At 44.1% G+C, this 15,768-nt stretch overlaps 1 protein-coding gene across 1 annotated transcript in view; it reads right to left on the bottom strand.

Annotated features, from left to right (window-relative positions):
- The window catches only part of LGMN (legumain), a 46,486-nt gene that overhangs the window by 9,257 nt on the left and 21,461 nt on the right, over positions 1-15,768 (bottom strand). The window contains exons 3-6 of the mRNA XM_004475521.5: positions 5,408-5,505; positions 2,956-3,037; positions 1,356-1,441; positions 424-499 (exon numbers count right to left, since the gene is read on the bottom strand). Of these exons, the coding sequence (XP_004475578.2) occupies positions 424-499; positions 1,356-1,441; positions 2,956-3,037; positions 5,408-5,505 (342 nt within the window). The remainder of the gene's footprint in view (positions 1-423; positions 500-1,355; positions 1,442-2,955; positions 3,038-5,407; positions 5,506-15,768) is intronic.

The following is a 15,768-nucleotide window of genomic DNA, read 5'->3' as shown; positions in this document are numbered from 1 at the left end:
CCCACTGATAAAGGCCCGGGATGCTTTAGAAATTCCTATTTACAGCCCTCGGAAATGACTGCGGGGGGCAGCACGATCCCAGATGTTGCCCGCTCCCCGGGAGGGTCACAAAGGGGAGCAAAACGTGTTGCTTCGCTCATCCCTCTGTCTGGGGAGGGCGGGAAGAGGGTTTCCCTATGTCTGGTGTGGTTCACCTGTGTCCAGAAACTGCCACAGATGCCGGGGTGGGGGGCAAGGTAGGGCTAACTTTCAGGAAGAGACGCGCTGCCACAGGTTTCAAGCCCTGAGCTCGCACCCGTGCCCACGCGCCGTAGATACAAACCAGCCCTGGCATCAGGGCAGAAAACGCACGTTCCTGCCGTAATCTCAACACACGAACCCTGTTGCCTATTCTCCTACCAGGTCTTCTTAAGAAAAACTTACCTCGTCGTTCGGGAAAGCCAGCATTCCAGGAGCCCCGTGATCAGTGAAGTAAACGAACACATGGTCCTGGGGACCGCTGTCAAGAGAGAACACCCCGTGCTAGGTGGGCTGACAGGCACGGGAGGACCACCTGCGGGAGTGGGTGTCAGAGCCCGACTGGGGGCCAGCGTGGAGAGGGACGCAAGGGCCTGCCGGCGGCCACTGCCCACCGCTCCCCAGGGCACACAGCTGAGCACGGCCCCCTCCAGGCCCCTCGGCCTGCACACAAGTCCAAGGCTGCCCGCCCGCCTGCTTGGGGCCAATGTGGCTCGTCCTACAACACAGACGTGCCTCTGTGATCTAACACGTGCAAGCTCAGCTGTGCCCAGGTCTCCCCTCTGGCAAAAGAGAAAAACCCCCATTTGCCAAATACCTGAGATATGCTACATAAAAACAGTACATGAAGAAATACTAAAACAACAAGCCACCTCTGCCCCCGGCCGGCAGGGCCAGCAGTGGGGGTGGTTTCCCAATGCAGAGGGGAGCTCTGCACGTAGGAATCGGCCCCTCCCTGCGGGGCTGAGCCGTGATCAGAGGTGTGCTGGCCGCAGCAGGGACCTCACCTGACCGGCCTGCAGGGATTCACATCTGTCTCCATGGGGTCCACCGGACGTGGAAGGCAGCGCCCCCAGAACCCCCAGACAACAAAGAGCAGAGGCTTTAAAGCTAGGGAACGTTTCATTAAGAATAACGAGGACTCTGACGGCAGGGCTGATTCGGCTCTGACCAGGGCTGCCGAGGGAAGCCACAGGAACCCCAGGCCCGTGTGGTCCATCTGAAGTCAGGACAACCTCCCCACCCACTACCTCCTCAATGCGCACAGGCCAAGCAAAGAACCACGGCTGGTGAAATCCTGCTCCTGGGATCCCGGGAAGCCACAGAACAGACGTTACCTCTTCAAGACTTTTCCAGATCCCTTGCCCTTCACTGCTTCCACGTCGCCTCTCAATACGGCAAGGAAATTCTGTGGGGTAACATCCTATAGAAGATGGAGGGTTGAAATCAGAGGCAGGAGTCATCCCACACTCGAGGGTTTGCTGAGCGTGGAGCAGAGATTGGCCACGCTCCACCAAGCACCACCAAGGCCCGCAGCCCGGAACCAAGAGAGACCTCGGGGCACGCACACGACCTGTGCTCAAGTATCTGGTTTTAGGCTGACGGGAAGTCAGGGAGCTGCCCATTCTTCTTGACGATTCTAAAGCCCACGGGGAGAAGCAAGGGAGCTGGCAGGTGGGAGAAGAGCCAAGAGCACGAGGAGGGAGGTGGAAACTTCAGCACCGGCCCTCCCTTTTCAGGAGGCCTGAGAGCCTGAATCTAAGGACTAGACGCCCTTAAAGGGGATTCTGTAAAAATGATGCCTGCTCATAAAAAAAGCAATGCAGGAAAGTATAAAGGGGGGAAAAAACACCAAAAATACCACCCCTAGATTCCAGACATTTCCTTAACTCTACAGAAAGAAACAATTTTATTAGATACATGATCAACACATGAGGTATAAAATTTAACTTTCATTTAAAAGAAAAAAATGAAAGGAAACCAAAGGAATTGCTAAACTTTGGATAAATGTTTGTCACAAGTATATTAGTTCCTGAAAGATCCCTCAGAGATGAAGAAAGGCTATGAAAATGATGAGACTGAAGTCACTGGGGCAAGGGTTCTTAAGAATGGCTCCATGAGCTTGGATTTAAATTCAAAAAAGCATTATTCCTGTGGGGATGTGTTGGTGCAGGTGTGATCTATTTATTAACTAACACACAGTAGAGTGTGGACTTAGTAAGGGATCCGTGGTTTTCACCTGACTGGCAGAGGGGTCCATGGATGAAAAACAGTTAAGAACCCCCGCATTAGGGTTGTTTTCCGGTTTGTTTGTTTTTTGCCTATCTGGCTGCATCTTCATTTTTTTGGTGCGGCGCTTCGCCACACGGGTCTGGGATGTCTTTTTTCTTTTTTTACCATGAGGTCCTGGGGATCATACCCAGATCCTCCGTATGATAAACGGGAGCTCAACTGCTTGAGCCACAGCCACTTCCCCATTAGGGTGTTTTTAAAAATTCGCCAATTTTATACAGTCTTGATTGATTGGAAGGAATATAATAATTCAGAAATAATATAACAACAAAACACTGGTTCAGCAAAATCCTGAAATACTTTTTACCAGATCTGGTGCTAACAACACTGATTTTCATAAGGGAGCACAGATAATCTATAATCAGATTAATAGCAATAGCTGTTAATAGATTATTGAAGGAAATCTATCATCAGGCTTCAAGTATGAGAGGAACAGAAACTAGAATACAACTTGTAAGAATTTTCCCTTTTCTCTGCTATCAACTCTCAGAGACAACACCTCAAACACAAACCCAAATATGAAGACAAAACACTGATCAGAAATCAGCTAGTGCAGTTCTGATTCTAGGAATACGAGGAGGAGGGGAGACTCATCACTCAACCGAACAGAACGCCCACCGGCCCCACGCCCAGAACCCACCTCACCTCTTTCGTGTAGTCCTTTGGGACTCCCTGATACACATCTGTGCCATTAGGCCTGTTGATCACCATGCCTGGGGTGGGGTTTCTGAAAATTACATGACACTGTTGTAACATAAGCTGTGACAAATTGCTGAGATCTCTCTTCAAAAACATGCCGTTACATAAGAAAGTAAATGACCAAATTCGTTGAAAATACTCTCATGGCCTGCATGGCCTGGGCTTAAGGCCAGGGCTCTTGGGTATCCCACGCTGCACAGTTCTGGGCGGATGGCCAGAGAGCACAGGAACGGCTGCTCAACATCCTCAGTCATCAGCAAAACGCAAATCAAAGCCACCTGGCTGTTGGAGAGGCTGCAGAGGAACAGGAACACCCACGCATTGCTGGTGGCAATGGAAAGTGGCGCAGCCACTGTGGAAGAGAGTGTGGCGGTTCCTCAGAGAGCTGAGTACACAACTACCGTAAGACCCGGCAATCCTACTACTAGGTATATACCCCAAAGAACGGAGAGCAGGGACTCGAACAGATACTCACTCTCAAGTTCACAGAGGCACTATTCACAATTGCCAAAAGATGGAAACCACCCAAGTGCCCACGAACAGATGAATGGATAAATAAAGTGCAGTATGCACAGATAATGGAATATTATTTAGCTATAAAAAGGAATTAAGTCCTGATATATGTGACACCATGAATGAACCTTGAAGACATCTTGTTGAGTAAAATAAGTCAGACACAAAAGGACAGATATTGTATGATCTCATTGTTTTGAAACAATTACAACAAGCAAACCCATAGAACCTAGAATACAGGTGACCAGGGGATGGGGTGGGGATAGGAAATGGGAAGGGGATAAGGCTTAAAATGTACAGGGTTCTTTTGGATGGTGTGGATGGTGGCCTAACACTGTTAACACTGAAATATCTATCTGAACATGATTAAAAGGGGAAATGCTAGATCGTATATATGGTAGAAGAATTTTTAAAAATCCATGGAACTACACTATACAGTGAACCCTAAGTTAAACCATGGACTTTAATGGTACAACTATAATTGTAACAAATGTTCACACCAATGCCAGGTGTTGGTGGTATATGAGAATCCTGTATTTTATGCATGATTGTTCTGTAAACCCACAACTTCTCTAATAAAGAAAAAACAAAGAAGAGTTCTGGACAGGAAAAGTCAAGGGCTGAGCTCGACAGACTTAGGCCAGGGACAGAGGCCTCGGGCTTTCCCAGGCTCCCGGTAGAAACCAGTTAATAGTTTGGGGGCCACCAAGAACTCAGAGCAAAACTACTTTTGGGAAAAAGATAGGAAGGGGGACAAGACTTTACTACCACCACTTAGGAGGGAACATCCTATGAGCGGTGCCCTGCTCTCAGAAAGCAGCTCTTGGCTGCAGCAGGGAGCCAAGAGCTGGGAGCTTAGAACTGGGCATCAGGTTAGGACGTATAAATGCCTCCTCCCATCTCAAGGACTTGGATAAGTGGGTGTGGCAAAGTTGGGGGTTTTTTTTTGTCTTTATTTTTTTAATATTACATTCAAAAAATATGAGGTCCCCATATACCCCCCCCTCACCCCACTCCTCCCCCCATAACAACTACCTCCTCCATCATCATGAGACATTCATTGCACTTGGTGAATACATCTCTGAGCACTGATGCACCTCATGGTCAGTGGTCCACACCATAGCCCACACTCTCCCACAGTCCACCCAGTGGGCCATGGGAGGACACACAATGTCTGGTAACTGTCCCTGCAGCACCACCCGGGACAACTCCAAGTCCCGAAAATGTCCCCACATCTCATCTCTTCTTCCCACTCCCTACCCCCAGCAGCCACCATGGCCACTTTCTCCACGCCAATGCCACATTTTCTTCAATTACTAATCACAATAGTTCATGGCAAAGTTGTTTTTAAAATTAAGTTAACAAAGAATAAGAAACAAAAAATGGACAAATTCCAATATCATTATTATTGGAATAACAAAAATGCTCTAATAATGACTGAAGTGATGAACGCACCACTGTGATCATACCAAATACCACTGATTGTACACATTGGAAGAGTTATATGCTTTATTAATATGTATCAATAAAACTGATCTGTTGAAAAAACAAATAAGAAAAGCAAGCAGGTCTAGAAAGAAGGGCACCAGCATCCCACCTACGGCGAGAGCCTTCCACGCACAGGGTAGCCGTGGCACTTCCGCTGGTGCCCACTGAGCCGTTTCCCTGCCTGGAGGGGAGGAGCAGGCGCTGCAGGGTCGCAGGGTGAGGGGTCGCTTACACTTAAAGCCTCGAGGACAGAGGCCAGCGCCCTGCGTCGTGTTCTGTGCTCCGTGTCCCTGCGCGGTGGTCTCCCGCCAGGAGGCTGCGCCTACGCCACGGCTGCGGGACTTTCTCACAGACGCCCTAAAGCCCTCGCCCCCCAAGTCCCCGTGCCCCTACTTACTCCTCAGAGGTGGCGATGTCGTCGTACATCATCACGATGATCTGCTCGTCGGGGATCCCGTTGCGGTGGACGATCTGGTAGGCGTGGCATGCGTCCGCCTGGGGAGGCCAGCAGGCAAGAGTGAGGGGCTGCCCAGGGAAGGCCCGTGGGCACTGCGGGCGTCGCGGGGAGAGGGCCTGCTACGGACCGTGCTCTCTCGGGCAGGCACTGAGGCTGCTCTTTTAAAACACGTACATTTCTACTTCTTAGTTTCAATTTTTAAAGACTCCCCACCAGCCCCTGCTATGTACCTCCGTCCAGCAGGCGCGTACACACACACATACACGCACACACACGCACGCACAGTCAGCACGTCTGCAGGTAAGAAGGCCCTTTAAAAGTCCCTAAGAGAAAGCTTAAAATGCAACATGGGACTGTATAGCAGAGGGAAGCCTCAGGTGAAATAGGAGTCTGGGTAATATTGCGTAGCTAAGACTGTTTTTCTTTGAAACTGAACAAATGTACGTTAATGTTACGAGATGTTAATATCAGATACACAAAAAAACCATGATGTTAAGTGAAAGAAACCAGATACATAGTACTAAATATTATATGATTTCATTTATGGAAATATAAGTCAATTTATAAAGATTTTTTAAAGTCCTTAATAACCTGTTTTCATTTTTCACACCACATAAAAGTCGCCTGAAAATACTGATTTAGTCTCCAAAGCAGAATGACTCCAAACGGCGACCCAGCAGGTTAAATGCTGAAGAGCTGGCTTGCATCACACAGGAGTCTTCTGAGCCAAGTAACTTTGTCCGCAGAGGACAGTGAATTGAGTGAAAACTTAGAAGTTCAACTCAGGAACTGAAAAGTTCAACTCAGGAAATGAGACACGTGCTCTTTAGTTTAAAAAATAACAATAAAAATGATGATAACATTAGGAGAAAATGAAAAACTTCACTACTGTGATTCTTTGTCCAAAAAGGGTAAAGGCATTCCTTCTTTTAGGTGACACGTAGGACACTCCGCAATGAGGGAATCATTTGGGGAAAGAGGTGACATGTTACCTAATTTTCTGCTTATACTGAATTATCTCTTAGAAGAAACACATAAATAAGCCTTAAGGGAATAGTGTGCCCAGCTACTTCTTACTCAGGGAGGAAGTGTTAGGAACTGGGCCCAGACAATGTCACAGACAGAATAGGACTCAGCAGGGCAATAAGAAGAGAGCTCGTCCAGCACACACCAGCATTTTTCCTGGAGGGGGCCACACAAGTCAACTGATTCCATGGCAATGTATTTGCTGACTGTTGCGTGGGTGAGCCCAGGGCCTGGCACTCAAGACTTGTTGGTGCATGAAATATGAAAACTGATATCCAACACTTGTGGGGTTTCCTTCTCTTTATCAGGCACCAGGCTAAGGCTTTCGAGGCATTATCTGCACAGCCACCCCACAGGATGGAAGTAACCACCCCCATTTTACAGAGGGAAGGTGACCTGCTCGACTCACACAGCTCGCGGCCAAAGAGCCAGGCGTTCTGACTCTAAACTTGGTATCGCTTCATACAGGGACAAGAGAGGAGTAATTGAACTTAGAAAGGCCCAGAGAGTGAGCGGCTGAAAGCCGAAACATAGACCATTTGTAAACAGTGACTGAATATCTTACATGGGGACAAGGCTGAAAGGTGTACAGCCTCAAGCACCAGGAGTTTTGGTGAGCAGATGTACCCACCTCTTACCCTGTGACAAATCACCCTGGTATTTTCTCTTTTCAAACACCAGAACCCAGATTCATCAAAAAGAATACTTAGGAATAAATCTACCAAAGAAGTGTAAGACATGTACACTAAAAATTACAAAACATTGCTGACAGACATTAAAGAAGATCTGAATAGGTTCATGAATCCAAAGGTTTAATATTAAGATGGTTATTCTCCCCAAATTGATCTACAGTGTCAGCCTACTCTCTAATAAAATTCCAACAGGCTTTTTGCAGAGATTGCCAAGATGATCCTAAAATTTGTGTGGAATTGCAAAAGATCTAGAATAGCCGCAACTATTTTGAAAAAGAACAACAACGTTGGAGGACTCTCACATTCCAATTTCAAAAGCTACATTGGGGATATGTCAGTCTTTTCAACAGATGGTACTGGAATGATTGGAATTTGCATACAAAACTATGTACTTAAACCTTCACCTCACACCACACTCAAAATTTAACTCAGGGAGCAGATGTGGCTCAAGCAGTTGAGCACCCCCCTTCCACACGGGAGGCCCCGGGTTCAGTCTTGACCCAAAGGAAATGTTCCAAAAGTGAAAAAAGAAAAAAAAAATTATCTCAGAATGGATCAGAGGCTTCTTAAATGTAAGGACTAAAACAATAAAACTTTAATATAACATAGGAGAAAATCTTGGATTATCATTCAAAGATTTCATAGATATGACACCAAAAGTATAGTTGTACAGCTATTAAAGAAAAACTGATAAATTGGACCTCATCAAAATTAAAATCTGTGTTTCAAAGGATACCATCAAGAAAATGAAAAGACACGCAACAGAGAGAAATATATGCAAAATACACATTGTTTGTAGAAAATGCAAAGACCTCTCAATAAGACAAACCACTAGATTAAAAAACAGGTAGAAGATTTGAAAAGACATTTCCCCTAAAAAGATACAAAAGGTTCATAAGCTCATGAAAAGATGCTCAGTGATCATTAGTCATTAGGGAAATGTAAATTAAAACTACCAAGATGCCATTTCACTATCAGCCAGACAATAACAAGTGCTAGAGAGGATGTGGGGAACCCAGGGCCTTATATATTGCTTGTGGGATTGTAAAAAGGTGGAGCCACTTTGGAACCAACAGTCTGATAGTTTCTTAAAAAGGTAAACACAAATTTACCATGACTGAGCAACTCTCTTGGAAATGAAAGCCTTTATCCACACAGACTTACACACAACTGTTATCAGCATTATTCAAAATAGCCAAAAAAATTAGAAACAACCCAAATGTCCATCTACTAGTGATTGGGGAAACACAATGGAGTACATCCAAATGATGGAGTGCTATTTGGCAACAAGAAGAAACGAAGTACTGAGAAGCGGAGGCGGCTCAAGCAATTGGGCTCCCACCTACTACATGGGAGGTCCAGGTTCCATTCCCATGGCCTCCTGGTGACGGCAAGCTGGCCTGCGCAGAGAGCTGGCCCTCATGGTGAGCTGGCCTGAGCAGAGTGCTGGCCCACACAGCAAGCTGGTCTGAGCAGAGAGCTGGCACAGCAAGACGACGCAACAAAAAGAGACACAGAGGAAAGACAGTAAGAGACACAGCAGACCAGGGAGCTCAGGTGGTGTAAGAGAGTGAGCACCTCTCTCCCATTCCAGAAGGTCCCAGAATTGGTTCCCAATACCACCTAAAGAGAAGACAAGCAGTCACAGAAGAACACACAGTGAATGGATACAGAGAGTAGACAATGCGGGGTGGGGAGGGGTAGAAATAAATAAATAAATCTTTTAAAAAATAATAAATAAATGAAGTACTGAGACACGCCTCGTGCTGGGTGAACCTCAAAAACATTATGCTAATGGAGGGAGCGGATGTGGCTCAAACAGTTGAGCACTTGCCTCCCACATGGGAGGTCCTGGATTCAGTTTTTCTTTAGGTGCCTCCTAAAGAAAAAAACAAAAACAGACAAGCAGATAATGCACAAAAACAACGCGCAGACAAGAGAGTCATCTCAAGGTGGGGGGAAAGAAACAAAACCATATTATGCTAAGAGAAGTTAGACACAGAAGACCCAGGTAGCATGGTTATATAGCTCCCTTTAATGGTCAGAGGCGTAGAGACAGAAAGGAGATTAGCGTTTGCCTCGAGCTGTGGCTGGGAACTGCAAATAGCCCTAAGGTGTAATGGAAATGTTCCAAAATTAATTTATGGTGATGTTGGCACAACTTGGAAATTCAGTATACTCCAAATGAGTGGACTGTATATGACATGTAAAGTATGCCTCAAAGTTTAGGTAAAAAAGTGGCAGATTCAGAGCATCCTGTGTTTGTGCTCTCCCACACTTTGAATTCCTCACAACCACATGGAAAAACAGGTGCTTTTATTAGCCCTCTTTCACTGATGGGAATAAGCTCAGTAGAGGCAGTGGCTTGCTCCCCTGACCGGCCCCTGGCCTCTGTCCCTTCTTATTTCAAAATGAATTTATTGATAATTGTGGTAAAATATACATACCATAAAAATCATTTAGCCATTTTAAGTGGACAACTCTTTGACATTAAGTACATTGACAGTACTGGGTAACTTTCAGCACTATTTCCAGACTATTTTCATCATCCTAAACCAAAACTCATACTCATTTATCAGTAACTCCCCATTTCCCCCTCCTGGTAACCACTATACTACTGTCTGTCTATGAATTTGCTTATTCTAAGTATTTCTTGTAAGAGAAATCATATAACATTTGTCCTTTTGTGTCTGGTTTATTTCATACAACGTGGTATTGTCAAGGTTCATCCATTCTGTAGCATCTATCAGTACTTCATTTTAATTTTTATAGCTGAATAAAAGTCCATTGTATGTTTACACCACATTTTGTAGGTTTTCACTACCCATTTGTGGCAGTTTGACATTATTTATGAATTCCAAAAATAGATATTGGGTTATGTTTGTAAACCGGTTTGTTCCTCTCAGCATATTAGATTATATTGGATTCAGAGATTTCACTTTTACTTGATTAAATAATGATTAAAGCTTTGATTGGGCCACATCAGGAGAATGTTGATGTGAATGCCACTGAAGGGGCAGGGACTTACAGAGAAACCGCACCCCAGAGAAGGGAGGTTGGAATTTTGAGCTGGAGCCAGGGAAGTAAAGATATAGGAGAGAGCAGAGCAACTGAGCCCAAAGAGAAATGAGCCCCGGGAGAGAGCCACGACTTGTCCCAGCCTCCAGCTGAGATTGGAAGAAGCTGGGACCACGGAGCCCTAAGAGGAAGAGGAAGGTTGGATCCTTGCAGACATCAGCAGCCATCTTGCTCCAACACATGGTATCAGACTTTGGTGAGGGAAATGACTTATGCTTTATGACCTGGTAACTGTTAAGCTTCTACCCCAAATAAATATCCTTTATGAAAGCCAACAGATTTCTGGTATTTTGCATCAACACCCCTTTGGCTGACTAATACAGAATTTGACACCAAGACTGGGGTTGTGCTTGTGCAATTACCAAAATGCTGGAACGATTTAAAAAAATGGGTAAGGGATATTTTTTGGAGGAATTGTGAGATGCTTGGTAGAAAAGACCTACAGTGCTTTGAAGAGACTGTTGATAGTAATATGGATGCTAAAGAGACTTTATATGAGGACTTAGAAGTAAATGATGAATCCATTATTGGAAATTGGAGGAAAGGCGATCATATTTTATAGTTGCAGAGAACTTAGCAACAGTAACTCTTGATGTTTTATGTAAGAATTTGAAAATGGCAAGCTTGGGCATTAAGTTGAAGAACTTTCCAAAGTAAATTTAGAGATTGAGGCTTGGCTTCTCCTTGCAACTTACAGCAAAATGCTAGATGAGTGAGATAGGATGAGGACTGAATTGTTGGACACAAAGAAACCAGAAACTGATTCTGGAAATCCCAAGCCTCTGGAAATCAAGTCCTCAGAAAATAGAGTAGCATTTGAGGACTTAACTAAACTTTTAACTTGTAAATCAGGATTTAAGAAGCAATTATCTAAGCAAGACTTGTGGAAAGTGTTACTGCCTGATGGCTTGGACCCCTGCTTCCTGCAAGCTAAACCAATGAGCTTTTGAGAGAGCTCTATGAACAAAACCACTGTCAGCTTGGACTAAAAGAGACATGGAAAGGAGAGATTGAAGGGGAAACAACTTCGAGAGGAAAGTCATGGCAACTGTGATCTGGAATTAAGACATCTCTTTGGGTCAAGAGAGAAATCCCACCCAGGTGTACAGAGAAGATGAGTTTGCCCCAGCAGTTGAAGCAGGTAGATGTTCCCATCAGATGTTCTAGGAGAGTTTTGCTGTCCCAGGGTACAAAGAGGGTGAAGCACATTCCCCAGGGATTAGGGAAGTTGAGGTAAACACCCTATAGGTCTGAGAGGGGGAGGCCTGTCCCCCATGGATTAGGGAAGGCCAGGTTCAAACTTGTTGCTCTGAGACAGTTGGGCCTGTATGCCAAAGGTTAGGGAGGATGTTGTCTTCACTTCACTGTACTAGGGGAGCTAAGACTCTAACCCAAAGATCGGGTAGTGTGGCAATCACCCCAACACTCTTGTAGGATCTCAGTCATCACCCAGATGCTTGATGAGAGTAGAACCAAGAAAATAGCTGTTGGGCAATCCTGTGGAAAGGGTGGGTCTCTATGTGGCTCCAGGGAGAAGAAACCATCATTTTAAGAATAACTCTCAGACTTTAACATCTAATGAAGTATGCCTGCAAGTTTACCGAACTGTAGAGAACCCACAACTCATGTTTCCCTCCCAATTTCTCTTAATGGTATTGAGAATGTTTATCATTTGTCTGTCCATTTGTGTATTAGAAGCAGATAAATTGTTTTGTAAATTTCAGAGTTCTACAGCAGATGGGACTTTGCCCCAAGACAAACTGTATTTTCATAAACTGATTGTGATATGATTTTGTACTTATCACTCTACTGAAATAAGGTTTTTTAAATATCATAATGTCTTTTTGGAATTCAGAGGGTGGAGTGTGGCAGTTTTATATTATTTATGAATTCCAAAAATAGATATTGGATTATGTTTATAAACTGGTTTGTTCCTCTGGGCACATTAGATTATATTAGATTCAGAAGCTTCACTTCTATTTGATTAAATATGAATTAGAGCTTTGATTGGGCCATGTCAGTAGGATGCTGAGTCCCTGCCCCCTCAGTAGACAGGGATCACAGAGAAACTGCACCCCAAAGAAGGGAGGTTGGAGTTTTGAGCTGGAGCCAGGGAAGTAAACACACAGGGGAGAGCAGAGCAACTGAGCCCAAAGAGAAATGAGCCCCGGGAGAGAGCCAAGACTTGTCCCAGCCTACAGCTGATAGTGGAAGAAGCTGGGAACACAGAGCCTAAAAGGAAGCCTGAACTCTTGCAGATGTCAGCAGCTATCTTGCTCCAACATGTGGAAATAGACTTTGGTGAGGAAAGGAACTTATGCTTTATGGCCTGATAACTGAAACCTTCTTCCCCAAATACATATCCTTTATAAAAGCCAACAGATTTCTGGTATTTTGCATCAATACCCCTTTGGCTGACTAATATACCATTTATCTGCTGACGGACATGTGGGTTGCTTCTACCTTATGGTAATTGTGAATAACGCTGCTATGAACATTGGTGTGAATATCTATTTGAGTCTCTGCTTTCAGTTCTTTTGATTCGTGTGGGTATATACCTAGTAGTGGGATTGCTGGGTCTTATGGTAGTTCTGTACTAACCTTTCTGAGGAACCACCAAACTGTCTCCCCCAGTGACAGTACCATTTACATTCCCACCAACACTCGGTGAGGGTTATTATTCCTTCACAATCTTCACCAACACTTGTTTTTGCTGTTTGTGATTTCAGTTTTTTAAATAATAGCCATTCTAGTGGGTATGAAGTGTTATCTCATTGTACTTTTAATTTGCATTGCTCTAATGGCTAATGATATTGAACATTTTTTTCTAAAATTATTTGCCCTTTGAATATCACCATCAGATAAATGTCTATCAGCAGTTTTGACATCTTAACAATTAGTCTTCTAATCTAGGAACAGAGGATATCTTTCCATTTATGTCTAAATTTCTTTCAGTAATGTTTTATAGTTTTCAGTGTACATGTCTTTCATGAACTTGATTAAATTTATTCCTCTAAAGACATCTAGTCACTAGAAGTAGAGCAGATAACCCCAGGAAACTGTCATCTCATTGATGGGCCTTACCTTGGAATATATAACCAATCTCCCCAATCTATTAGAGTAAGACTCATTCATAATGTTCCTATACATGGTTCTTCTGCCCCTTTTATTTGAACTATAATTAGCACTATATCCATTAAATACATGTCTCAGAGACTTAAATCTTCCAGCTGTTCATATGCTAGTTGAGCCATGAATCTCACCAGAGTTGCAGCCAACTCCTACTCTCCAGTTTATTTGACTCACCCAGGTCAACTAACAAAAAGATGATGTCAGACAATGCCCATCTCAAAAAAAACAGAGTATTCTACCACTGCAAGCAAGACAGTTCCATCCATCTGCCCCATGGGATCTAAGCGCCCTTTCAATCAGAAGCAGAGTGGGCATTGCCATTCCCAAATCCTCAAGATTGAGGAATGAACAAACATAAGGGGGGAATGCAACTATGGGCCAAAGTAGACTTATTCTAGTAATGGAAGAACTTGTAACATTAATATAAAGACAGTGGTCACCAGAGGTTCTGAGGGGAGGAAGAGGGAAAAATAGGTATAACATGGGGCATTTTTTTGGGACACTGTAATTATTCTGCATGATACTGCAATGAAGATACAGGCCATTATACATTTGTCAAAACCTAAAAAATTGTACGGTGCAAAGTGTAAACCACAATATAAACTATAGGCCATGGTTAGTAGGTAGGCTTCAATATGTGTCCATTAATTGTAACAGTGTACCACACTAATGAAAGAAATTGTTAATAGGGGAAAGTATGGGGGGGGAATGAGGTGGAGTATATGGGAATCCTGTATATTTTCAATGTAACTTTTTTGCAATCTAAAGCTTCTTTAAAAATAAAGTAGAAATAAATAAAACTTCATAACAAAAAATATATTCCTAGCTATTTTATTCTTTTAGTTGCTGTTGTAAATGAAATTGTTTTCTTGAATTCCTTTTCAGGTTGTGCAATTACTGGTGTATAGGAACCCAACAGATTTCTACATCTACATGTTTCTCTTGTATCCTGCAACTTTGCTGAATTCATTTTGTTTCTAACAGCTAAATTTTCAATTTAGGATTTTCCATATGTAAGATCATGTCATCTGCAAATAGGGATAATGTGACTTCTTTCTTTCCATTATGGATGTCTTTTATTTTATTTTTTAAAATAATTTTTCATCAGATTTTTTTAAAAAAAGATTTTATTTATTTATTTCTCTCCCCTTCCCCCACCCCACCCCAGTTGTCTGTTCTCTGTGTCTATTTGCTGCATCGTCTTCTTTGTCCGCTTCTGTTGTTGTCAGCGGCATGGGAATCTGTGTTTCTTTTTGTTGCATCATCTTGTTGTGTCAGCTCTCCATGTGGGTGGCACCATTCCTGGGCAGGCTGCACTTTCTTTTGCGCTGAGTGGCTCTCCTTACGGGGCACACTCCTTGCACGTGGGGCTCCCCTACGTGGGGGACACCCCTGCGTGGCAGGGCACTCCTTGCGCGTATGAGCACTGTGCATGGGCCAGCTCCACACGGGTCAAGGAGGCCTGGGATTTGAACCACAGACCTCCCATGTGGTAGACGGATGCCCTAACCACTGGGCCAAGTCTGCTGCCTGGATGTCTTTTATTTCTTTCTCTTGCCTTACTGCATTAGCTAGAACTTCCAGTACAATGTTAAATAACATTGGTGACAGTGGACAACCTTGTCTTGTTCCTGATCTTAGGGGGAAAGCGTTTTAGTTTTTCACATTTGAACATGCTGTTGCACTAAATCAGGTTATAATGCCCTTCATCAGGCTGAGAAAGTTCCCTTCAATTCCTAGTTTTCTGAGTAATTTTTTTTATATATAATGAAAGGATGTTGGATTATGTCAAATACCTTTTTTTAAATTTCTCTCCCCTCCCTCCCCCCCAGTTGTCTGCTCTCTTTGTCCATTTGCTGTGTGTTCTTCTGTGTCTGCCTTGTGTTCTTGTTAGCAGCACCAGGAATCTGTGTCTCTTTTTTTGGTTGTTGCATCATCTTGCCACATCAGCTCTTCCGTGTTTGCGGTGCCACTCCTGGACAGGCTGCACTTTTTTCGCGCTGGGTGGCTCTCCTTACAGGGCACACTCCTTGCATGGGACAGCCCTGCATGGCACAGCACTCCTTGCGTGCATCAGCACTGCACATGGGCCAGCTCACCACATGGGTCAGAAGGTCCTGGGGATTGAACACTGGACCTCCCATGTGGTAGGCAGACACTCTATCAGTTGAGCCAAATCCACTTCCCTCAAATACCTTTTTGACATCAGTTGAGACAAGAATTTTTCCCCTCCTTCAGTCTATTAATGTGCTATATCACACTGATTTTCTTAAGTTGAACCATCCTTGCATTCCTGGAAGAAATCCTACTTGGTCATGGTGCACAATCCTTTTAACACACTATTGGGTTCAGTTTGCCAATATTTTGTTAAGA

Source organism: Dasypus novemcinctus, chromosome 3 (assembly GCF_030445035.2).
Source record: "Dasypus novemcinctus isolate mDasNov1 chromosome 3, mDasNov1.1.hap2, whole genome shotgun sequence".
Taxonomy (NCBI): domain Eukaryota; kingdom Metazoa; phylum Chordata; class Mammalia; order Cingulata; family Dasypodidae; genus Dasypus; species Dasypus novemcinctus.
This window is presented reverse-complemented; position numbering and strand designations above follow the sequence as displayed.